The sequence below is a fragment of the Colias croceus genome, chromosome 15, assembly GCF_905220415.1.
Source record: "Colias croceus chromosome 15, ilColCroc2.1".
Taxonomy (NCBI): domain Eukaryota; kingdom Metazoa; phylum Arthropoda; class Insecta; order Lepidoptera; family Pieridae; genus Colias; species Colias croceus.
This window is the reverse complement of record NC_059551.1, coordinates 1,173,095-1,200,707: the sequence shown is the minus strand read 5'-3', so window position 1 is coordinate 1,200,707 and position 27,613 is coordinate 1,173,095. Positions and strand designations below refer to the sequence as shown.

Sequence of the window (27,613 nt, the reverse complement as noted above, 5' to 3'; positions counted from 1 at the left end):
CTGATTAGGGAGAAATATAGTAAGCAACAAAACAAACAATTTCCGTAATTATTCTGTACTACATATCCTAATAAATCAGAAATATCTACTTTCACGCTACTTTGGCTGAACTGATGACTGAAAAAAAGAAAAGATCCCTTTGCCTCATAATTTTAAACTTTTATTATAAATATGTTGAAAAGTATAGTAATATAAATGTAGAGTAATTTTAAGTAGAGTAAATTATACTATATTATTTACTTTGAGTTTATTAGGTTAATTGCAGTAAAAGGGGGCAAGCGAGCTGGTGGTTCATCTGATAGTAAACGATTAGTACTACTTATTTATTTACTTATATATATTTATTTTCAAACAACTTCTTACATATTTAAATAATTGTATGAAGGTTATTGCAATTAAAATCTTATCACAAAGTCTTGAAAAATAATTACATGAAGTGAACGTTATTATTAGATATCGGATTATATGCACTAACAAAATGCCAAAATATGCATGCAAATATGCACTAAAAAAGGCCGAAATATGCACTAAAAACAACTGATATGCCTAAAATATGCACAATAGAAAATAAAAAAAACCTTTATTATTTTATATATTTAAATCGAAGATAGTACAAAAACAGTGAAATTTTCTTGAAATTAAGTATAGTTTTTGTTCCAATATACAATTAAGCATTTTTACCTAATTTTCGAGCGCAAATTTGTGACGTTTGTCACCCGCGAGCCCAGTGTTGCCACATTAGACCTTTCCAGGCTAAATCTAGCCCTTTTTAACCGACTTCAAAAAAAAGGAGGAGGTTATCAATTCGGCCGGTATTTTTTTTTTTTTTTTTTTTATGTATGTACACCGATTACTCCGAGGTTTCTGAACCGATTTACGTGATTCTTTTTTTGTTCGATGCGGGATGGTGTCGAATTGGTCCCATAAAAATTTTATTCGGATAGGCCCAGTAGTTTTTATTTTATGAGCATTTTTGTCTGTAGGTATTTGTAAATTTTGCAAGTGCAAGTTTGAAGTCGGTTGTTTTTAACGCAGTTATCACTTGTTAAAGTGAAACTTTTATTACATCGTCTCAAACTTTTTGGTCTGTGTAGCGCATGTCGCGTGACGCACGATACGTACGATAATTTTTAGTTAAATGTCTATAGTGTGAAAAAAAGTTTCACTTTTACCGTGGTTTCATAAAACCACACAACATTTTTTTTGGAATACAACCCGTGTTTTAAGTTTTTAGTCCCGAAAGGGTATAAACTAGCCCTATTTTGAATGGCTCAAAATTTACTTAAAATGGAGCCCATTTTGTAATTTTTCGCCATTTTACCATGCCAAAATAGGGTTTGTTTACTCGCTGACCGTTCTGATTGGCTATTAAAGGTTAGTCGACCATTCAAAACTCCTGCTACTTAACGAAATATGCACGATTGGGGAAAAAGGCTAAAATATGCACTAACGCCGTAATTAGAGAGTTTTATGCATTTGCATATGCAAATATGCAAATGCATATAATCCGATGTCTAGTTATTATAATACGAAGGATGTTTATTGCAGTCTCAATAATTGAAATGTGACGTAAGAAGATGATTCGAACATTAAGGCCGTGTACGCGGTCCGTGCGCTGTTTGGCTCAAATATGTGATTTTTCAAACCAGATTGTCCATCAACCACTTATCTTACAAACATATGAATTACTAATAATTTTAGGGAATTTTATTGTCTATATAGTTAGTTAAGAGTTTTTTTCAATTAATACAGTATTTGTGAATACCATCAAGATAACTGAGCCGATGATTACTTGATTTCACTTTTAGTGTCAATTTCGAAGCTAAAAATATCTGAAATTGCTGACAGATCTAACACACATTTTTTTTTAACTAACTGCAAAAATCCTTATTAAAATAGTTAGTTAAAAGATTTTTTTAATTTGGACTCCTAACTTACGAAATTAAAATCCGAACAATGTGAATTTTTTTAGAAATTATACTCGACAAAATGATTATTTTCACCAAGATATTTGACTTAGTTGAATATAATTTATACATATTGCAATAAAAGAACGTATTACTTATAAGATAAAATTTAAAAAATCAACTAAGGTACCTCTATTATTTTTCTACAATTTTTTTTAAAGTACTATAAAACACTGCGCGCGACCCGATTAAAATCAGTCGGCAGCGAGCCTTCCCAGAGAGAGGACATGTTGCTCGGCGCTCTCCTGTGGACCTATGCTGTTCATAGTAAAAGGATAGCGCAAGCCGCGATCTATCGTAATAGATCGCGGAGATTTTGACTTGCGTTAAATTGAATAAGCGCTCATCAAGGTTTTAATAATCTCGTTTCTGTTCAGTATATACGAATTTTAAAGTATTATACATTTTTACTAGCTGTTGCCCACAGCTTTTCTGTGGTCTAAACGAATTTTTATCAATTTTTATACCTTTATAAATTGTACTTATCGAAATCCTTTCATAGCCTGCATCGTGGCTATCTGCAAGGCAAATTTCAGGTCAATACAGTTCAGTTAGTTTCTGTGCGTTGATAGATCAGTTAGTTAGTGAGTCACTTGTATGTGCGTTTTATTTATTGAAAGATTTGTATACACTCTCGTGCACTGTACACGTGTACTCCCCATTCCATGTCTAATAGCGCTGACGCAAAATTGACACAGCCGAATGAGGACCGGCAGCTCTAGTTTTCCTCGTAGTCAATATTTATTCCTCTTTTTCCTTACGCTATCCTAATAAGGAGAGGACCAATAAGAGATTTTGCGCAGTACCAAAAGCTCTATCATTTTATTGTAAAAATAATTATGCTTTAAATCTAAGTTGTAGCGCTATCCTGGAAACAGTACCTAACCTTATTTTTAGAGGGGACCCAAGTGATGGTCGCGGAAGAATTCCAACCAATACCCGCGGCCCCATCATTAAAGCGGCTCGACGGAACACAGTGGGGTTTTAGTCGGTAATCCGACATAACCCACGGCTCCTTCCCCGGGGGCCGTAGGTATCTATGGAAAATTTCCCCGGTTAAAAAAAAGGTGGTTCGCCTGATGAACGCGCACAGATGCCTTTTGCTTTAAGCGGTATGGTAAAAGGCCTTTTATTCATGACAAATACGGTAGTCAGTTATGTTACCACCAGAAAGCTCCAAAACCCAAATTTAAACGTTACAAAGCGGCAGTTGCTTAATTCGTTCTATGTTTCACAAGCAATCTATTCGTGCGTGAACGCGTTTTCTACGCGAACCATTTCACTGGCCATAACCTCATGTAGGGAATAATAGATCTTTTCGTAAGACCTCACCGGATATCATACTGTTATTGTAACTGTATTGTAATGTTTGTATTGCGTTTATTAAATATTGTTTTAATTGTTAAGTATTGCGTTAGTGGAAGTGCATTCATTTGCAATAGGATAGAGTATTTGAATAACGATAATTAAGCAGCTAAAGGTTCTCTTATAGTACTGTACCTAGCTGAAACTTTGATGCAAGCGAAAAATATTTTGGTACCATAAGGATTGAATGTTCCGCCAATGAACAGTTTTAATTCTAAATGAACAAAGAACAATAGATTTTGAGAAATTATCTTTTATGAACATAATATCGACTCAGAAAATGTTTATAATCGTATAAAAAAGTGCTTACATCATTTTACCTTTAACTTTCAATAAAACCATGGGCGTAGCTAGCCATGGGCTCAAGGTGGGGCAACAATAAAAAATAATATGTAACTAGCAACTGTATGTACCAAGTATGTACCCAAAGTTATATCCAGGTCTTCAAATGCCGGCGGCTGTACCGCAGGCATTTGCGAAGGCATTCGCGAAGGCACACGCGAAGGCACACGCGAAGGCATTTGCGAAGGCATTTGTGAAGGCATTCGCGATGGCATTCGCGAAGGCATTCGCGAAGGCATTCGCGAAGGCATTCGCGAAGATATTCGCGAAGGCATTTGCGAAGACATTCACGAAGGCATTTGCGAAGGCATTCGCGAAGGCAATCGCGAAGGCACTCGCGAATGTACTCGCGAAGGCATTCGCGAAGGCATTCGCGAAGGCATTTGCGATGGCATTCGCGAAGGCATTTGCGAAGGCATTTGTGAAGGCATTCGCGATGGCATTCGCGAAGGCATTCGCGAAGGCACTCGCGAAGGCATTCGCGAAGGCACTCGCGAAGGCATTTGCGAAGGCATTTGTGAAGGCATTTGCGAAGGCATTCGCGAAGGCATTCGCGAAGGCACTCGCGAAGGCATTCGCGAAGGCACTCGCGAAGGCATTTGCGATGGCATTCGCGAAGGCATTTGCGAAGGCATTCGCGAAGGCAATCGCGAAGGCATTTGCGATGGCATTCGCGAAGGCATTTGCGAAGGCATTCGCGAAGGCATTGGCGAAGGCATTTGCGATGGCGAATAAGTCTAAAGTAAAAAGTATCAGTGAGTTGTAGAACGTGTAAAACAACAAAAGTGAAATTGGATAAGTTAGTGGGGTAACTAATTGGGGTACTATACTCATTTTTCTTACAGTTCTACATGAACATAGAAACCTCAGCTATTTTCGTTTTTCGTGTGTAATTCGTTATTCGAATTATTCTTATTCAAAACACCTTATTGTTCACCTACCACACCACGAAATAGATCCAAAAATCTTCAGCCGTTTGGTCGCTGGGCGTATGACACTTGTTAGGTGTTAGTCAGTCAAAAGAGTTAGTAGGTACTTACTTCAATTTTTAGATTTGGTTAGGTATCTACCTACCTTCCAGGTTAAAGCTAGAGTGGGGCAAGTGCCCCACCCTGCCCCACCGTGGCTACGCCCATGAATAAAACTTTTATAAAAAAAAGTCCGTTTTATCCGTGTTTAGCGCGATGGATTATGATTTAATCCCTAATAGAAAGACTACCCATCGGGAACAATGACATGCTGATAATAATATCCAACATATTATCCAGAAATATATGTACTAGATTTCTGCTCGCGGCTTCGGCAGCGCAGTTAAAGTAAATTCTCATACGAATGAGATGTTATGTTACCGCGGTAAAAAGTAGCTTATGTTACGACTCACGGTCTAGCCTCGTTAATATAATCGTTAGGGTGCCTAAATTATATTCTATGCTATAATCTATATATATAAAACTCAAAGGTGACTGATATAGTGATCTATCAACGCACAGCCCAAACCACTGGACATATCGGGCTGAAATTTGGCATGCAGGTGGATGTTTGGACGTAGGCATCCGCTAAGAAAGGATTTCCCGAAATTCTTGCGGGAACGGGGAAAAACGGGGATACACGTACAAAGTCGTGGGCGGAAGCTAGTCATATCATAAAATCGCTCCGTTGCGACGTGAAAGAAATACAAACAAACACACTTTTCAATTTATTATATTAGTAAGAGAAACAAACCAGAGTTGCTTATTTAGTTAAATAACCAGTTGGTTATTATAGTCTCTTTTAGGTAAAACAAATTGCCGATTCACTCGAGAGCTAGTAATTTGGTAGAAACACTTAAGCTTTACGTAAACATGCCACACTTTGATAAATAATTCCCCATCACTGTAACAAGGTCGCCATTTCTTGTGCAAACAACGTTTTTCATGGATAAACAATAATTATTGGGGCAAAATAAATATCTGTGACAAATAATTTTATGCCATCCTTAGTATTATCAATTAATGATTATTATACTCATCATCATCATCTATTTATTTACAACTAGCTTTCTGCCCGTGGCTTCGCCCGCGTTTTCAAAGAAAAACCTCCATAGTTCCCGTTCCCGTGGGATTTCCGGGATAAATCCTATCCTATATGTTAATCCAAGTTACCCTCTATATGTGTGCTTAATTTTATTGTAATCAGTAGTATTTGAGTGAAAGAGTAACAAACACACACACACATCCTCACAAACTTTCGCATTTATAATATTAGTAGGATATTTAGATCATTACTTAATGATCTAATGTAGGATAGGATAGAATATGTAGTTTCTATAATCATCTGTGGTGTTAACACCAATCCTTAATCCTTAAGTAAAGTAAATGTTTCAATCCAGATTACATTCTAGTTACCTGTAAAATTTAATTGATAACAATGTTTTATTTTAGTATCAAACTTACAAATTCTATTTTTAAGCCTACTGAAAGTAGAATGCCATACATAAGCCACCATCATATATCACTGCACTAAAATTAATTAAATGCTTTTTTTCTTTGTAATCGTTATCACAAATCAACTTATCTGCTTTAGAAATTGTACTTTACGAGCTATTTTTTCAATTATTTTACCTACTTCGCTCGAGTGAATCCGAGGCAAGCTGCTAAAAGCATAGACATCTAAATAACAAGACAATAAATAGCAATAGTTTGGAAAATCCAAAAGTGCACGCCTCGATAATCTCATCCTTTACAATAAAATTGATTATTTATAAAGAGTACGTGACTATAAATATAAAAATGAAATAAAATAAAACATTTGGAAAAGTAAAGAAAGCGGTACCGTAATAATTGAGCTATTTTTCTTGTGGCCCCACCTAGATGTGAAACTGCGCAGGTTTAAGGAACTGACTACCAACTTATTTTTTTAAACCTTGGCTTATAGTATAAAGAATCGAGTTTATAATGGTGAATTTTGAGTACACTATAAAAAATAAAAAAAAAAGTCGATATTTTTTTTGTTTATTTAATAACAATTAAACCACATCGAATCAGACCCTGAAAAATGAAAGGGTTCTATTCCTGAGCATACTCAAGCGTAAGAGAAAAAAAAAGACTCGATTAGTAAAGTATTTCGGTCGCTATCGTGTTAACAAGAAAAAGGATCCGCACATACAGACACACGGACGTCCAAGACAGAACTTTTTTAAACTGTTTTTTAACTAGTTTAAATAACAAAAATGACATCAAAAATATCATGAACGTTAAAAATAGTGTTTTTTCTTAATATGTGTGTGTATGTATTATCTTACAAGTGCAATGTATGATACATAAAGACATTTTAAGTTTGAAAAATCAGATGTTTTGCGCGAAGTGACAGTAGTACCCACCTCAACGCTTCGCTTATGAGGCGTGCAATAGAACGATGTCACGAACTTTTGTTTGGAAAGGCTCTGAAATATATTTAAGCACTTTGAAGCTGATTGATATTGTGTCCAATAAGCCTTTAGTCCTGTTCGTTCTTGTTCAGTATTCTGCTCTCATTTACTAAATAAATATTTTTCCAATTACAATGCGCTGAAGGACTTTTTCGTACCAATTTGATAACGTAATAGGAACCAATTTAGAATTAATTTACTATAAAGTATATAGTACTAGCTTACCGCCCGCGGCTTCGCCCGCTTTGTCTCAAACCTAATAAAGTATACACAAAAACCAACCTATTGAATCACTTTGTGTATTAAAAAAAACCGCAATAAAATCCGTTCCGTAGTTTTAAAGATTTAAGCATACAAAGAGAGACAGAAAAAGCGATTTGTTTTATACTAATAATGTAGTGGCTACTCCTCCAATCTTCTCTCGGATTGTACGATATAAATTAATATTGCATATATCTATAAACCAAAACAAACAAAGAAACATATCGAAATCAAATCAAAAAGCGGATACAATTAATTCTTTCAAACAACAATCAGTAATAGTTAAATAGTTTATGAGTATCAATTATATAACAAACGTAATAAATGTAAATCTATCAAAATCAGTCCCGCTATTTTTAAGTACATAATAGCAGCTATAGACAGACAAACAAACAGATACACTATAATAATTGGTACCTGTTAACAACCTACCATGTATATTGATACCTACATAGTAAACAATAGACCGAAGCCAATATATAAACTAATTAATAATTAATTATATCATCAAATTAATAATAATAACATTGTGATTAATATTAGCCTTTACATTGTTAATGTGTAATATATATTCATTGAGATATACATATGGAGACGACACCGCCTACATCACTTATGTTCCGGTCAACATACGCCATTTATGTCGTAACTGCACGCTCATTTTTTATTTGTTTTAAAGTGAAACGCATCAAATATGCCTTCGTGTGTGTTACGATATTGCACAAATAATACAAATAATACGGAAAAGTGCAAAGGAATAACTTTCATCGGTAAGTACCTAACTAGATAATAATTTTTAAAACTTAGAGCAAAAAAATGGCGCACAGATTTTGTTCGTGGTGTCTCCTCCATACGTAGTAATATTATCTCAATGCCTATATTGCTTGAATTTACCTTTTATAAAGCTAATTTACAGCAAATACTTATACAACAGATCAATTTTTTCCATATTATGTTCATTTTATTCAGCGCAGATTTTGCTTGACTATTGATTTCCTCTTAGCTTCTCTCGCTTACATTTCTACACTCCTTTTCGCAGTCTATACAATATGTTCCTTTATTTTTTTTAAGTAAGTATATTCCTTTTCCATAATTATAAAAATTTATCAATATAGTGAAAATCTTCAAAATCGGAATGAAACGGAATTTGTTAAGATTATAATATGATAAAGGCAAAATATTATAACCTCTAAAAAGTGTCAACTTTACACCTAACTCATATTTTCGACCATTTGAACGACATCCACAAGGGATCTTAACATTGTCAAAGGGCTCTTAAATGTCCTAAATTTAATGAATTGCGTTTCAGTATTTGCTGAGAGCACTTGACAGCAAAACTGATAACTTTGTATATAGTGAAGGACTCTTAGAACCTTAGTCGGATATAGAACTTTTTAGTACCTAATGGTGTCACCTAAATTCTGGGAAGTGTACAACTTCTTTATCTATACTAATATTATAAAGCTGGAGATTTTGTTTGTTTGTTTGAACGCGCTAATCTCAGATCTCGGTGTTACATAGCCCATTCATCGAGGAAGGTTATAGGCTATATAACATCACGCTTAGACCAACAGGAGAGGAGCCACGCGGGTGAAACCCAGTAGCGCAGCTAGTAATTGATAACAATAAAATAGGTATCTAATTTCAGATCAATATTACCACAATACATTCATAAAATCGAAATAGATTGTGACGTTTCTGAGATTAACAAACTCGTAAACAAACAGGAAACATAAAAAGTAGTTTTAATTCAGAACTATAGTTCTATAATCTATGTATTGCATTAAAAGTTTTTATTCTTTTAAAAATTATTCCTCCCGATGTTCCACCCTTAGTTCCACCAAAGCGAGCTTGATCACAAGCAAAGTTATATGTATTTAATAATTATATTCCATAAACAAATCGAGTTTAAAACCCAGTAAAAAAACTTACAACCTTTTTATAACGTATAGATAATATTCACAAAATCATTTACATAATTCGATCCATTAATCTTTGATACAATAAAAAATACTGAAAACCGTCAAGCCAGATCGTCGTGCGCAAAAACATAATAAGGTCTATCGTTTCTTATACTTTTGTGATCAAACAAAAATCGCCCTAGTGACGTCATACTGGCCATGACCCGTTCTGTGCACACGGTCAAGCGAGATCAACATCTTGTGATTCTGAACCTTAGCGCGTTGTAATACTGGTGATATTTGCGTGACAATGTGTGTGTTTGTTTGTAAATATTGCATTGCAGTGAGCAAAACACGCCGCACTTACATAATATCTGAAGAAGGCTTTATATGAACATTTTACGGAATACTAGCTGGTACCTGCGGCGTTTTCTGCATTTAACACAGCAAATAGACCTAATGCCCTAAGGTTAGGCGTAGGGATTTTCTATGATTATACCCAATTTTATAAAAACTTAAAAGTATCTGAGACCTGCAATTATCTGTAATTAACTGTATCTAATAAAGTAATAAGGCTTGAAAGTTGTTTATACACAATTTTTGAAGTGAAACTTCTTTATCGGGGTGGGAAAAATTTAGTGTAACATTTTTTCGTTACGCGTGACATTTTTCCGTTACGCATCTTTTTCCATTTTCTTATCCCTACCACGCGTGATTCGACGTATTTCTGTAACGTTGCATATATGTAGTAAATTATTTTTTGAAAAATAAGGTCATAAAGATGTTTCACTTCTTACGTGTGTACACTAGTACACGCACACATTTTTTTTAATCAAATAAAACGCTTGTGTTAATGTCTGTTATATTTTTTTTATTAAATACACATTTATTTTATTTATTGCTGAGGACTTTTTTCCTTGTAACACTTATCACCATAGTGACTAAAGCAATTTACATCACATCATCTATTTACCCAATTATATTATGTACATCTTATTATATAAAATACATTTTATGTACAAAATATTATGTTTACGATACATATTTTGACATCATCTTAAATTGGACGGGATTCGAATACGTGTTTTTCTATAAAATGTTACATATTATTATCCTTGTATATGCAATCATTTATTGGTATAATATTGGTATGTATTTATTTATTGAACCTTATTATGAGATAATGAATTTATTTTATATTAATTATAAATTATAATTATTATTTAATAATTAGGTTGCGAAATATACCTCTACAATCACGTATTATTTAATGCTAATACATTAGCGATTAAACATCTATTTGTGGTTATATAAATTGGTAAATAATTGTTGTTTATACATTAATTACAAATAAATTGAGTTTTGTTATTACTCATTTTGTTTGATACTGTTGTTATACCGAACTTATGGTGATAAGTAAATACCTAACACGTTTTATTCCCGTTTAAAAAAAAACGTAGAACTTACTTAGTGCATTTTTGTCATAACCTTATAATAGTAGTAGTAGTACAGTAAAGCAACTTAAGGCACGGTCACTGAATTGATGGGTGACCGTTCAATGATATTTGAGTTGAATAATTTTCTCAGTGGAACAAAGAATTCTCTTTATTGTTAAGCAGCTAATGTTAAATTTAGTACTTAAAGTAACTTAATCGAATCTTCACTAAATAGTATAAAACAAAGTCGCTTTTTCTGTTCCTATGTATGCTTAAATATTTAAAACTACGCAACGGATTTTGATGTGGTTTTTTTTATAGATAGAGTGTTTCTAGAGGTAGGTTTTGGTATATAATTTATTAGGTTTCAGGCTCAGCGGGTGAAGCCGCGGGTGGAAAGCTAGTTTAATCAATAAAATTTCCTCAGATACCGCTAAAAAAGGCAATCATAAAGATTTATTTAAAAATAACTTATACAGTTGTGTACAACAAAAAAAGAGTGTGTATACTTATGTACACGCGTTAGAAGTTATACTTCTTTGGCGTATGGAAACAAATACTAGAATATACAACTTGAACATAGTTATCAATTTTCATACCACCTAGAACTAACTTCATGCTGTTAAATTTAGGTGTCGGTGTGCGCGCGCATCGTAAAAATTCACTCTCCACATTTTTCTCCATCGCGCCAAAAGAAGTAAAACTTAAAAAATATACAGATTAACCAACTGTTGTTTCTAAACGATCTGCAATACTTTAAACAATGCAGTTGTTTTTCCATTACAAGACCACTTTTTACTCTCACGTGAGATTAAAAGTTTGAAAGGTTTGAGTATATTGACAATTGATATGAATGAATCAATGCAATACATAATATTAATGCAATTTAACATAGATTCATTATTATAGACTAGAAATTGCTCCAACAATTTTCGACATAAAGATAGTCGCTAACAAAAAATGTATTGAATTGAATTAAAAAATATTAAAATGTTTTCTTCATATACAAAAATCTGAATAATGAATGTTTGTTAGTTTTTTAAGATAAGTTCTGCAGTTGTAATTTTAAAATCAATCTTACTGAAAATTATTTTTCTTTTAAAAGCTATATTCTCATATGTGTGAAATCATTTATTGAAGTGAAACTTCTTTATCGGGGTTGGAAAAAAATTTAGTGTTACATTTTTTCGTTACGCGTGACATTTTTCCGTTACGTGCCATCTTTTTCATATCCCTACCACGCGTGATTCGACGTATTTCTGTAAAGTTGCATATAGTAAATTATTTTTTGAAAAATAAGGTCATAAAGAAGTTTCACTTCTTACGTGTGTACACTAGTACACGCACACATTTTTTTTTGTTTTCAGAGTCAACTCCGGTTGAATCCTCATTTTATACAGTAAGTAAATTATTTATGTACTTATAATTAGTAATACGCAATTGAAAAAAAAAGTGTGTGTGTTATGATTGTAAATTGTAATTAGGTCAAGTCAGTAGCAAATAAACGATCGTCGTGAGAGAACGCATTTTTATTTCAAGCCTCAAGCCTCATTCAAAACTGAACTTTATTGCAACAACATATGGTCCATAATCGAGCCGGATAAGTTGCAGTGAGCAAATATTAGATTGCAATATTGTGAATGTGAAACAACAATTAGTCATCGCGCGACTGATTCATACAATTGAAGTTATAAGTTTTAACAACAAAATTATTTACAAAGTAATTATGTCGTCGGTTGAACAATTATTAGAACAACTGGAGGATTGTGCTACTTTGATTAAAAAGGCTTTAATAAATCACAAAAAAGCCCCAAAAGCTAGATTAACAAAGGGATATTTGAAAGTGAGATCTCAAGTTGTAGATGATTATTGGTCAACGTTTAAGGATCTTCATGGATCTCTTCTAAAGTTAGTACCGCAACAGGAAAGGAAAACATTACCATACTTCGTAAATGAAGAATATGACTTGTGCGAAGAACAATACATTTTGTTGAAGACAGAATTAACGGATTTGTTGGAATCGAGTTCAAGTACTTCGACGGCCGTAGCGGATTGTAAAGGAGAAGTGCAGTGGGTTGCGTCGGAAGCTAAATTACCTAGAATGGATTTACCAACATTTTCGGGTTGTTATGAAAATTGGCAAGTTTTTGAAGACTGTTTTATAACATTAATACATAATAATACCCATCTAAATAATTTTCAAAAACTACATTATTTAAAATTGTGTCTTACAGGCGAAGCTAGTGCTACATTGAAGCATTATCAAACTACTGATAACAATTATATTCCAGCTTGGGATACGCTCAAAAAACGTTATAGTCATAAACGACTGATATTAAATTCATATTTAAAAAAGTTATTTATGCAAAAAAAGGTTCAAATTCAGTCTTCAAGTCAGCTAAAATCATTTATCGATGTAACTAAAGAATGTATTATTGGTTTAAAAAACATAGGGATTTGCACGGAGTCTTGGGATCCAATTTTGTTATTTATTTCGTCTCAAAAATTAGACCACGAAACGCATAAAGAATGGGAAGATTACGTTAGTTCAACTCTCAATTTAACATCTGATGTATTTCCCACTTTCAATAATTTGGTTACGTTCTTAGAAGGAAGAATTCATGCTTTAGAGTTAACAACGACAGGCAATAGAACTTTAAAAGAACGCTCATATCATGTCGCGAATATTAATGATAAAATTTGTATTTTTTGCAACAAAGATAATCATATTCTTAGTCATTGTAAGGAATACGGGAAACTACAACCGAAAGAACGCAGCGCCTTCGCAAAATTAAAAGGTTTATGTTATAATTGTTTAGTACCGGGCCATACACTTATATATTGTAATCACAAGGCATCGTGCAGAATATGTGGTAAACGACATCATTCCCTCCTTCATGAACCTGGAAAGAAAAGCTTTACTCAAGAAGAAAATCAAAACTCGACACAATTATCTTTGCATACTAATGTAGAAGAACAACATGAAGAAGATGATATTTTAGAAGAGGTCAATATTAGCGATGCTACAATAACTTCACACATGGCTACACAACCATCTACGGCGTTACTCGCAACTGCTATTTTACCTGTCAAGGGGACGTCAGGACAAGTATATTATTTACGTGCTCTGATCGATCAAGGCTCTCAGGCGACGTTTATAAGTGAAAGAGCAGCTCAACACATAAAGGCAAAAAGGTTGCCTGTCAATGGAACAATATCAGGTGTTGGGTCCACATTAACAAGAACAAATCATATGATTCAACTTGAACTTGGTTCAAGGTATGATGATCAGCTTAATCTGAAGGTTAATGCGTATGTTATATCTACCAGACTTACAACACAACTTCCAAATAAGTTAATACCAATTGGTGATTGGCCGCACATTCAGGGCTTAAATTTAGCAGATCCAAGTTTCAATAAGCCCGGGAAGATAGATTTATTATTGGGAGTCGAAGTTTACGCACAAATTATGCTAGGAGAATTAATTAAGGGTCCACCAAACACTCCTTGCGCTCAGAATACAATGTTAGGTTGGATTATATTTGGAAAAACAAACACACAATACGAAAACAATAACGTTATTTCTCTTCATTGTCTAGATGTCAAGATAGATGAAATGATGAAACTATTGTGGGAACTAGAACCAACAACTAAACGTGAATTAACACCTGAAGAACGACGCTGTGAAGAAATTTATTCATCAACACATTCGAGAACTAAAGATGGAAGATATATAGTGAAGTTGCCTTTGAAAAGAGACCCACCTATGATAAGTCAAGGGAGAACAAGAGAAATAGCTTTAAAGAGACTAGAATATTTAGAGAAGCGCTTTGAAAAGAATAAAGAGTTGAAGGATGATTATACTAAGGTGATTCAAGAATACCTCGAATTGAATCATTTAGAAGAAGTTTCCGAGGACGAAAAAGATAATGCAGCTGTCTATCTTCCACACCATGCGGTCGTGAGAACAGACAAAGATACTACTAAAACAAGAGTAGTTTTCGACGCGTCATGTAAAGGTTTGAATAATGTGTCCCTTAACGACGACTTGATGGTGGGACCGACATTGCAAGAAGATTTAAGGTACCTAATTATGCGTTGGAGATTGAAACCAATTTGTTTTGTTGCCGACATAGAGAAAATGTACAGAGCAGTTATTGTTGAGCGTGGCCATCAAGATAATCAAAGAATACTGTGGCGCAATAATCCAAGTGATGAGGTTCGAGACTATAGACTGCTGCGAGTAACCTTTGGCACCGCATCCGCACCATTCTTGGCCATTCGAACTTTGCATCAGGTAGCTAACGATGAAGGTAGAAATTATGATATCGAGTCACAAATAATTAAGGAAGATTTTTTTGTAGATGATTTGATTTCTGGACGAGACACGGTGGACGAAGCTGTAGATTCTGCAAACAAAATAACACAAATATTAAATAATGGTGGCTTTTTGATCAAGAAGTGGTCATCAAACAGTGAATCGTTTTTACAACAATTGAAACCACTTCAAATTAATTCTGAAACAAATATAGATATAAAAACTGAAGGAATAATTAAAACCTTGGGACTTACCTGGAATCGGATCCACGATGAATTAAGATATCAATTAAAATTTAAAACTACACCTGAAAAACTAACTAAAAGGATAATATTAGCCGAAGCACAAAAACTATTCGATCCTCTTGGCTTTTTGGCTCCGACAATAATTCCTGCAAAAATAATTATCCAAAAACTCTGGGTTCAAGGCGTTGCTTGGGACGAAGAGACATCACCTGAAATAAAAAAGGAATGGTTAATATTAAGAAAAGGATTAGAAAAGGTTAATGAAGTGAAAATAAAAAGATGGTTACATACATTTAAGGATTCGATGAATACTATCACAGTTCATGGATTTTGTGACGCTTCTACGGTGGCCTACGCAGCAGCTGTGTATTTGAGAGTAGTAATGAATGATAGACAAATACACACCGGGTTGATAGCAGCAAAGGCAAGAGTCGCTCCAGTTAAACCAGTTTCTTTGCCAAGATTGGAACTTTGTGGAGCTGTAATTCTTTCTAGGCTACTTAAACAAGTTCAAGAAGCACTTAGAATATCTAACACTCAAATTTTTGCATGGACAGACTCAAAGATAGTTATGGCATGGTTAACAGGTGACCCAGCTCGTTGGAATGTTTTTGTAAGCAATCGAGTAGTTGAGATAATAGATAATATAGGGAATAAAAAATGGCATCACGTAACATCGGAAAATAATCCTGCTGATATAGCAAGCAGAGGAGAAAACTTACCTGATCTTATTAAAAATAAATTATGGTGGAATGGGCCAAATTGGCTTCAGACTGATGATATTCCCTTTGCAAAGGGTAATCCAGATTCAACGGACTTAGAAAGAAAGAATACTATTATGCTAAATTTAAAAATTGAGGACACAATTAAAAATACTCTTAAATTCGAAATATTTGATTCTTTACAGGAAATGCTACGAGTAATAGTGTATGTTTTAAGATTTTTGAATTACAAAAAGGGACAAATTACAACTGATAAAAGCATTAAGGTAATAGAAATGGAAGATGCATTAAAAAGAATAATAAAAATAGAACAAAGAAAGGATTTTGCAGAAGAAATAGAAAGGTTGAAGAATAAAAGAAATTTAAGCAAAAACAGCAAACTCCTTTCTCTGAATCCAATATTAGATGATGCTCACATTCTCAGGGTGGGCGGTAGAATAAGACACGCAAACATACCTTTAGATTCAAAACACCCGATGATTCTTGGTTCCGAAAGCGATTTGGTCACGTTAATCATCGCAGATGCGCACAAGAAAACATTGCATGGGGGTTTGGAACTCACGTTAAACTATTTAAGAGCTCGTTTTTGGATTCTGAGGGTGAAGTCAACAGTCAAAAAATATATACATAAATGTATAATATGCGCTAAACTTAAAGCGAGTAGTAGTTGTCAACTTATGGGAGACTTACCTAAAGCACGAGTCACTCCAGCACGACCCTTCATAAATTCTGGTGTTGACTTTGCAGGTCCCTATGATATATTAATGACTAGAGCACGAGGTGTAAAAACTACAAAGGCATATATTTCTATTTTTGTATGTATGTGCACAAAGGCCATACATATAGAATTAGTAGGCGATCTGTCCTCTCAATCGTTTATAGGTGCTTTCAGACGATTTGTAGCACGACGAGGCAGGTGCACAGATATTTGGAGTGATCAGGGAAGAAATTTTGTTGGAGCTAACAAGGAATTAGTAGAAGCATGGTCACAGGCTGGTCTCAATTTTAAGGACAACATAGCAGACATTCTAGCACAAGAGGGTACACAGTGGCATTTTATTCCTGCCTACAGTCCTAATTTTGGAGGTCTTTGGGAGGCGGGAGTGAAATCAATGAAATACCATCTAAAAAGAATATTAAATACAAATGTAACGTTCGAAGAGATGACTACAATTTTGTGTGAAATTGAAGCTTGTTTAAATTCACGTCCACTATGTTCAAAGGCTAGTAATGATATTGATAATGTAGATGTGCTGACACCTGGGCATTTCCTAATTGGTGAAGCTCCAATTACTATCCCAACTCCAACCTTGTCTAATTTACAGACAAATTATTTATCACGATGGCAGCACACGCAAAAACTAGTACAAACCTTCTGGCATCGCTGGCAGTCGGAATATTTAACTCGACAGCAACAAAGACCAAAGTGGCAAACAAAACAATCTGAAATGGACATAGGAGATGTGGTTGTGATAAAAGAAGATAACTTACCACCCAGTAAATGGGCTCTTGGTCGTATTGTTGAGAAACATCCTGGAGAAGATGGTATTTGTCGAGTGTATAGCGTTAAATATCGCGGTAAAATAATAAAACGTTCCGTTACTAAGTTATGCCAATTATCAATTAAATAAACAGTTAATGAATAACTTATATTATATAATAAGTTTGTTTATGTTTAATTGAACTTACCTTACGTATTGTTTTACATTGTATAAGTTTTGTTTTAAAACCCGTTTTGGTGGGCGGCATGTTATGATTGTAAATTGTAATTAGGTCAAGTCAGTAGCAAATAAACGATCGTCGTGAGAGAACGCATTTTTATTTCAAGCCTCAAGCCTCATTCAAAACTGAACTTTATTGCAACAACACAAAAGAAAGTCCATTACGATTAAAATTCCATTATTTTCTATAGGTATTAATGCAGTATAATTTTATTAATATAATTATTACCATTCTACACACATTTTCATGCACAAAGCATAAGTTTCAGCAATGGCGACGTGTTAAAAATGGCGCGAATTCAGGTTAATGACGCTGTTCCTTTGCACGTCTTGCATTGTGTAGGTACGTTCCGTTTCACGGAATGAAAAAGCATCTAAGAAATACCCATTTTAGAATATTAATTTTTTGCTACGTTTGTTTTACGTTTTAATAAACTGCAGAGCATATATTGTTCTTGATATGAGCATAATATATTGTTACTTGATATTATTAAATTTCACACAAAATTATAAATTGGGTATACTTATAAGTCTGATATGATAATAAAACATTATATTATATCGCCATATGAAAAGTATTTTAGTAAGTGTCGAAAATAAAATGTCTGCTAAATTTCTGAAAAAAAATTAATACATTCGTACTTTTTTTTATTACTCAGTTTATCCTCAAATTATTTTTACAACGATTTTAATAAAACACAGCTTATACTTCTTTCTTTAACATTATTGAAGTTATACTTCTTTTGGCGCGATGGAGAAAAATGATGAGAGTGAATTTTTACGATGCGCGCGCACACCGACACCTAAATTTAACACCATGAAGTTAGTTCTAGGTGGTATGAAAATTGATAACTATGTTCAAGTTGTATAGGTATTCTAGTATTTTTTTTCCATACGCCTAAGAAGTATAACTTTAACGCGTGTAGGTACATAAGTACCACTCTTTTTTTATCGTAAATAACTACAAAATATGATCTAGTTATTTCAATATCAAAGCCAATCCAAACAACAATCAACAAGGCTAAAAAAACAACGAAAATGTCTATTGTTTCATTAAAAACAATTGGATTTATGAAAGTGTGACGACTTCCTTGGATACGTAACATCGACGCACATTTCCTTTATTAGTATATAAGTATGTTAATATATAGGGCAGTGTTGCAAGCGAATTAATTTTTAATACAAGGTCAGAACGATAAAATCACAGGGATTATATTTTGTTGTTAAGGAAAATTGGCCGATCACTATCTTTGCAAATATTATAAACTAGTATTCCGTCCGAAGCTTTGCCCGTTTTGTTTAACCTAATAAATTGGATACTAAAACCTTTCTCAAGAGACACTCTATCTTTTAAAAAAACTTCATCAAAATATGTTGAGTAGTTTTAAACATACGGACAAACGCGGCAAGCGACTTTGCTATATGTAGTGATGTAAAAGTGTGTGTGATAAGTATTTTTTCAGAAACTTATAATATGTTTTCATGTGTCTTATTATAAGTACGAAAAATAACATAATTTATTAATATTATAAGAATAACAGGATTTCTGATGCAGTATTTAGCCTCGCCATTAAACCAGTCAATTTGGACTCAATCCTTACTGCTTGATAAATATTGCGCAACATCTTATATTCCTTCTATCTTTATTGTACAATAAAAATAACATACATATTCAAAATATATATTACAGCATATTAATTAATTGGTAAGTAGTGTTTCCTAATGTTTGAATCAGGAGTGTAAACATACAGAAAAAGTTTAAACGGACTCTAGGGCTAGCGCGCAAGAGCAACTTTTGTCTCCGCAACTATTTTGTCTCTCCCATCAACTCCATGGGGAGTTGCGTCGCTACGTGCGCGCACTTTCTTACTAGCCCATAGAGTTGATGGGAGAGACAAAATAGTTGCAGAGACAAAAGTTGCTCTTGCGCGCTAGCTCTAACAGCTTTTTAATGTTTCAAGCGCTACAGCGAATGACATCATAAGTAGATTTAAATTTGGGTAAAAAACTTTAATATTGGCTATTATGAATGTCTTAATCTCTGTTAGTATTTATTTCTGACTAAAATACCACAGAACAGGCATTGCATAGAGCATTTAATGAAAATCAGTTTTAAAAATTATTAGGTAACTAAAGAATTCTAGATTATTCCAATATAATAAATAAATATCACAATATAATACACAATTATGGTCAATGACTGTTACATTATTCAATATAGCTATTTCAATGTCAAGACAAGAGACTAGTTTTGAAGCGAACAGTTTTTGCTCTTACCACCAAGGCCAGGGCTATAAAAACTATGGAGCAGCGCTGATTTATATGTACTAAATATATAGATTTATTTACAATAGGAACTGGAATCATTAGGGTGCTTGTTGTTTATGATAAGTTTATTTATCGGTTCGGTTGATGGTAGAAAAAAACCATCATAGCTAAGAATAAGAACTCTATAAAACCCTCAATTTTAATGAGATACATATCTAATACATCTTTTTTTGCAAAATGTGTTAGCTAAGTCGTAGCATTAAAATTATATGAATATCTTACTAAGATTTCTGGTCTATTCTGCCTAGAAATAAGGCTTTGCACCGAATTTATGAAATTCTATATCATAACTTTTAAATCTAAAAATCTATAAGTACAACAGTAATCTATACTTATATTATAAAGCTGAAGAGTTTGTTTGTTTGAACGCGCTAATCTCGGGAACTACTGGGCCGATTTGAAAAATTATTTCGGTGGTAGATAGCCCATTTATCTAGGAAGGTTATAGGCCATATATCATCATGCTACGACCAATAGGAGTGGAGCCACGGGGGTGAAACCGCGCGGAGCAGCTAGTACAGTATAACATATTAAATAGTCTTATATAGTAACTCTTCACGTATGATTCACACCTACGTTACATCGGGTTAACAACAACAATATAATAAGCTTCAATACGAGGAGGGTCACTTAAATATGACCCTCTGTATATTCATTTATACCCTCTTGCCCCTGCTGCGAGGTCACCATAAAAAATAAAACTTCTAATAGGGATAAAAACAATAAAAATGTATCCTATATCAGGATAATAATTCTCAAAATTATTTCTCTACTTTTGGACGTAATGAAGTAGCGCAAAATGTCTCTCCTCATTATGTTTGAGATGCTAGCTTGGCTCCACTCGGTACAAATTGTTTTTTAAGTTTTTAACCCAATAAAGAAAAATACCTACTTCAAACCAATAATCATTAGAATGCGTTCAGAAATTCTTGAGCAGTACTTCTTCTTCTTATTCAGTTTCCATTTATAAGTATTTTTAGATAAAGATTAAACGTATATTATTATCAGTATTATATTATCTGTGAATTGAACCATCTAACCACACACCAATATTTTCCCTAACTACGCCATATCAGAAACACCCGGACTTAGCTTTCAAAAGCCCATCTTAACTCCATTATACCCTCACACTGACCTTAAAACCCTATTTTAAATTTGAAGCGTTTATTCGAAATAATAGCTCGCAGAGTGGTTAAAGTATTATTCCGAAAGGTCAAGGTTATTCACCTTCGCTAGCAATTCTACTACAATTACGTCATTATAAGTACAATATTGCACCTCGACTTCTTTTATCTATAGTGCAATTATAACCTATATTTTAGACTAGATGCGCACCGCGGTTTCACCCGCGTGGCTCCGCTCCTGTTGGTCTTAGCGTGATGATATATAGCATATAGCCTTCCTCGATGAATGGGAAGGAATGAATCTAACACCGAAGAATTTTTCAAATCGGACCAGTAGTTCCTGAGATTAGTGCGAGATCAAACAAACAAACTCTTCAGCTTTATAATATTAGTATAGATAAAGAACGTTTTAAACAACTTTTTGTTACGAAAACCTAGCGAAGTATGATTTACGAACATACGATAACAATGTTGACGATGCTCTGATATTAATTATAATTTAATAGTTAACATTATAATTAATTAAAGTACACGCCATAAACAAGGCATTTGGTTAGAAATGTATATATATAGAGTTGTTAATGTGCTACAGAATCTTTAAACAATTAATTTAAATAAACTTTTTTCCTTACAAATTATTTCACTTTGAGTTTAGATAAACAAAGCGTCCATAAGATAAATAAGTTTTAAAAAATAAGAGACAATTCAATTACTATACATAATTAAGACAATTAAAATACGTCCTATCCTATCCTACTATAGTTTGTGAGGATGGATTTATGTGTTTGTATGTTTGTTACTCTCTCACGCAAATACTACTGAACCGATTACAATGAAATTTATCACACATAAAGAAGGTAAATTGGATTAACACATAGGATAGGTTTTATCCCGGAAATCCCACAGGAACGGGAACTGTGCGGGTTTTTCTCTGAAAACACAGGCGAAGTCGCGGGCGGAAACCTAGTAGGTATATAAAATTAATAATTTAATAATACTTATACATAATAATGCACGACGGCCAAATTTCCAAGTCATAAATCAGATAGGCTTACCATTAACATCCCTTTAATTTTATAAGGAATACGTTTCAGATTCAGATATCTTAAATCCCTTATCATTCCCTAATGTTAAGCTTAAACCAATTTACATGGATTTACGAAAATTACAGATTTCTGTACATTTCGCACGTTTCATCCCTTTAGATCTTTATGAAACCATTATAGATTACATATTTTTATCTTTGTGTAATTAGATATGTAATCTAAAGAGCACATAAATTAAATTATAATTAAGTTGTCGTTAAATTATTATTACGCTTTGAGTGTAATCTTAATTTTTTTTAATTATAATATTTAGATGTACATCTAGTAGCCATATATATCCTAAATTAGTATCGATTGCAGCTACATACTTAGAAGTATATTACTTACATGTTATAGATAAAAAAATTATGTTGTACCAAAAAATACAAAGGACAAAGTATTTCTAATATTAGGTCATAAGACCCGGGACTATTAATAAAAAAGGAAATTATTTGAAATTATCAATAACGGATATAGTTCAAATAATGAATAGAACAAACCTTGACACAAACAGATCATAAATAACGAATAAATGAGAGACTCTATTTTATCTGTGGCACAAAATGGCTGACTAAGAGAGCATTGTGATAATTTCTCTTTTAACAATGGACTATTGATCGGTAAAACAATAACTATTTTATTTATATGTTTGTAAACTGGTATTTATTATCACTAGTTGATACACCCGACTTCGTACGTAAATCCTCATGAATTAATTGCAATATTCGACATGCTATTTTTTCAACCTCTTTGAAACGAAACTCTTAAAAACCATGCTCTATTTATAGTTTTGTCTAAAAATAATTACTTTTACCCCTTACCATAATAAAATATTGAATTTTAACACAAGTCCTTTTTTACGATAAATCGTTTAAAAATTGAACAATAAATACCACAGACATTTCAAACAATGTCACCTCTCTATTATAATATTTATCAAGTGTTTATTCACTATGTTTAATAAATGTAAGCGGGTCAATCAAGATACGGCAAGTAGTTTTGTTTGTTTTATGTTCCGTCTTGAATACATTTCTCACTACGTTTATATTTAACTAGCTGTGCCCCGCGGTTTCACCCGCATTGCTCCGCTCCTGTTGGTCTTAGCGTGATGATATGTAGCCTAAAGCTTTCCTCGATAAATGGGCTAACAACGAAATAATTTTTCAAATCGGACCAGTAGTTCCTGAGATTAGCGCGTTCAAACTTACAAATAAACTCTTCAGCTTTATAATATTAGTATATTATATTATATTAATATTATATCTTAGATCTTTTTTTTTTAGAAGAGCAGTGGTGGCTCAGTGGTGAGACCTCGGACTTCGAATCGATAAGTCCGTGGTTCGAGACCAGGCGAGCGCGCAGGAAATAAATTGATTTTTCAATTTATCTGCGCATGTTGTAACATCACCACTGCTCGAACGGTGAAGGAAAACATCGTGAGGAAACCGACATGTCGAAGAATTAAAAAGTTCGACGACATGTGTCATCCGCCAACCCGCACTTGGCCAGCGCGGTGGATTATGGCCTGTACCCTCATAGGAGGCCCGTGTCCCAGCAGTGGGAACGTATATGGGCTGATGATGATGATGATGATGATATATTTTAGGTTCTCTTGGAAATAGTTTCGATCATTATCCCAACTTACTAATCACCTTGTAAATCATTCAAGATCTATCACCATCGATAACAAAATAAACAAGTTTCTATCTATACTAATATTATAAAGCTGAAGAGTTTGTTTGTTTGTTTGTTTGAACGCGCATATCTCGGGAACTACTGGTCCGATTTGAAAAATTCTTTCGGTGTTAGATAGCCCATTTATTGAGGAAGGTTATAGGCTATATATCATCACGCTACGACCAACATTCACTGATAAATAGCTGATGTTATAAGGAGTAACGTAGAGTACTTAGAGATGTATCTTATCACACCTTTCAAACTAATATTCATCATGTAAATATTAACAAAATAAAGAGTGCCAAAGTTACTATGTAAATGATGTAAACTTAACCCCTTTTTACTAGCTCAGTCGGCTAAATAGTTCCTTTTATTTTAATAATAAAGGTTATGATATAGAGGTAACACATACTACTATTTACCCGCGTCTTCACTTGCAATATTAGAAACTCTACATTTCTGTATTCGTGACCTGTATTCAAATTTTCATGAATAACTGTTAAAAAGTTAAACATATTACACGATCTTTCGCATTTAAAACAATAATAATATGTGTTCCCAATAAAAATGATTTTATTCGAATAATTCGAATAAAGGTTGTTAATAAATTCTTAAAAAGGACGGGTCACAGATGTCTTAGTAATGCAAAGGACAGATACCTTAAGTTAAATCTCAGAGGTCAAAAAGTCTGGAAGGACACACAGGTGTTATTATCTAAATTTAAAGATATGTGTACTATGTTTAAATTAAAAATAAGATGATTTTTATCTTTTTTCTCTCATCTATAAGAAATACGTAACAGGATCTCTGAATTCCTAATTAATACCTATTACAACATAAAAAATAAAAATAAATATAAGTATATCCTAATGCCCTTGAGATTAGAATTGTTCGAAAAACATTGCTCGAATTTGATCAACCATCTATAACAATTAAATGTATATTAATTAATAAAAGAATATGATTAAAATATAAAAAAAAACACAAGGACACATCCAATATTTTAAATATATTTTTTTTAATTACTTATGCATTTTATATAATATCATAGCCTGTAAGGGGTGTTTTTCCTGAATTGAATTTTTCATAATTGCAACATAGAGCTCGTTATAAATTAAATAACAATTTTTTTTCTTAGTTTATGGCAGATACAAAAAACAGGTTCTTTAAAAAATAAAAATTCGATCGCCTTATTTTTTTACGCTTAATTACAATGAGTCAAGATTATATTCATATCGACCATAACAAACAAAACAATCGTTTTAGTCTCTACTTAATTTTATTTCATTTCCTAATGCTGTGTAATAATTAACTTTGCTTCCGTGTATTATATACCGTGTGCAATAAGTCCAGTAATATAACAAATTATTCTAATATTTTAATTATAATATTTTAATCAATAAAATATGTATGTATACGTAATAATTCTATTCTATCCTGTAAGATAGGTATCTCAAAATCACCTGCAAAACCTATTTCATCTAACGCTCTACCAACACTCAAAAATAAACATATTAAAAAATAATCAAACCTCTTTGCTCGAATTAAATCCTTGCACTGCACACAGACAAAATAAAAAAAAAACACAAATTCAAAATTCGAACACACGCGGCGCGAAATTGAATCTATCAGCTACCGACCGTGTGCGCGCTGCAGTCGACGCGGGACGACTGAAGCGACCGGAGCTAACACTGAGGGCACAATTTTCCTCACTCATAAAAACAATGAGCGTTTATTGTTTATGTACAATTGGTGTATTATGATTTTTACAAACCTTGACTTAACCTCATGCTAGATCCAGTATTTAGTAACACTAACTAATTGCCGTGTCGTCGCTTATAGTTTATAAGATGGGTAACGTATGTATGGCTTCAATTATTTGATTGCTAAAGAACCTCATTTATACAATATAAACTAATGTCATTAATTGAAGCTATTTACTGTCCTTACTTTGTCTCTTCATTTAAAAAAACTCTACAAAAAAGACTTATTTACGAACAAAAGTTTGTCTCTACATTTAAAAATCTCTACAAAAAAACTCTACATTAGAGCATGTCTCTACAAACGAGGAACCATAACTCATAGTCAAAACTCTCACTACATAGAATAAGAATAAGAATAAGAATAAGAATGTTTATTTAGCACCACATAATACAAACAGAAAAAAAAATAACAAAAATAAACGAAAAATCAAAAAGAAAAAACAATAAAAAGGTAGGTACTTACGGCTGATCAGTGTGGTGCCAAAAAGGGTAGCTACTCAGCATGTGCTACACGTTATGTTGTGAAGCGCTGATTTTCAGTAGTCCCTTGTTGGAGCTAAGTTCTACTAGGTTTACACATTTTTTCATTATTATTTTTAACAACAATTGTATTTTCTATAATATAGAGCGCGTTGTAGAGAAAATTCTTTGCTTATGTTCTGAATGGAGCTTATTTTTAAATTAGATTTCTAGCGATGCATCGGTGTCCTGGATTCTACGTAGTAATATTAATTTAATTTTTACTACTAATTTGAATACACTTTTACCTACATTTATTGAGAATATTAACGGATATAAAACGCGATTTATTATACAGCGACCGCTATCACGGTAAGACTGAGATGCGACTATATGTAAAGTAATTGTATCCGTCGATATAAATAGTTACTATAAAGTATAAACCGCAAAAATTAAGTTATAAAATTAAGACATATATTTCGCAATCAATTTTTTATCCATTATTTAGGTTTCAGATAGAATACATCTAAATTAGACCGTTGCGCTAGATTTCACGTTAGAAAAACAATCCACGGAAAGCAAACTAAATCAAACTAGTGGGCATTCATAATTTTCGTTCGTAAACTATTTTTAATTTCGGTTTCCAATCCTCTCAATTGGACACGGCACTTCCATTATTTATAAAAGTAGAAATTTAATCAACCTAGTTTTAGAACGAAAAAAATAGCAGTAGAGTTGGAAAGTCCTGTGTAGCTTTACGGGAAAAGCTTACAAAGAGGGATTATAAAGTAACTATTTACTTTATTAAAAAATATACGTTTAAAACATTTATAGGATAAACTTATTTTATAAAGGCATTGTAAGTATGTATATAGAAATGTAAGCTTAACAATAAATTAAATAGCCCAAATTAAATTAAATAGATAAAGAAATGTACAAAAAAGAGCGTGTGCGGAGCACATGTGTCAGAAGTGAAACTTCTAAACTTCTTTAGTAAGATTCAAAGAAACATCATCACCTTACTCCATGACGTGACGGTATTGAAATTGACTATATATAGACCTTGAAATTTTACTGTAAACGCGCCTATAGAAGTTTCACTACAAAATCGCGTTCATCTTTATGTAATCTGTCTGTTTCTATTTGGATAAGATTTTAGCTTTCTACTAGACATCTTTTAGTAATCATTAAAATTGTTATTTTAAAAACAAAATGTCCGCTTGCGAGTATGTATTGACAATAACAATATAAGATGACAATGAATTTAAATATTAATACGCAGCCTCGAGGGAAGGCCGAAAAAGTGACAATAGGACGCGCAAACTTATTATGTATTATTAAATGCATGTAGCAACACCACACAATGAGCTGTCAAAATTATACCACCGAATCTTTTTTTTTTTGTTATTCAAATGTGCATGTATTTTATGTTGCTAAGTCCTTAAGGAACAACATCTATATGCATCTTTAAAAAAAATAATAATCATGGGTCG

At 33.1% G+C, this 27,613-nt stretch overlaps 2 protein-coding genes across 8 annotated transcripts in view; one reads left to right on the top strand and one right to left on the bottom strand.

Annotated features, from left to right (window-relative positions):
• The window catches only part of LOC123697819 (Ig-like and fibronectin type-III domain-containing protein 2), a 159,502-nt gene extending 133,919 nt beyond the window's left edge, over window positions 1-25,583 (bottom strand). For all 6 annotated transcript variants that reach the window (XM_045644373.1, XM_045644376.1, XM_045644375.1 and 3 more), the window contains exon 1: window positions 25,430-25,583. The gene's annotated coding sequence lies outside the window, so the exon portion shown is untranslated. The remainder of the gene's footprint in view (window positions 1-25,429) is intronic.
• LOC123697818 lies at window positions 12,161-17,608 on the top strand. Of its 2 annotated transcripts, none has more exons than XM_045644371.1 (2): window positions 12,161-17,090; window positions 17,122-17,253. In XM_045644371.1, exons 1-2 carry the CDS (start codon window positions 12,405-12,407, stop codon window positions 17,128-17,130), a joined length of 4,695 nt encoding a protein of 1,564 aa, XP_045500327.1. In that variant the 5' UTR covers window positions 12,161-12,404; the 3' UTR covers window positions 17,131-17,253. The 2 variants fall into 2 exon arrangements, with proteins under 2 accessions (XP_045500327.1, XP_045500328.1); XM_045644372.1 differs by having other exon boundaries at window positions 12,162-12,817; window positions 12,913-17,608.
• Window positions 25,584-27,613: the final 2,030 nt, after the last annotated feature.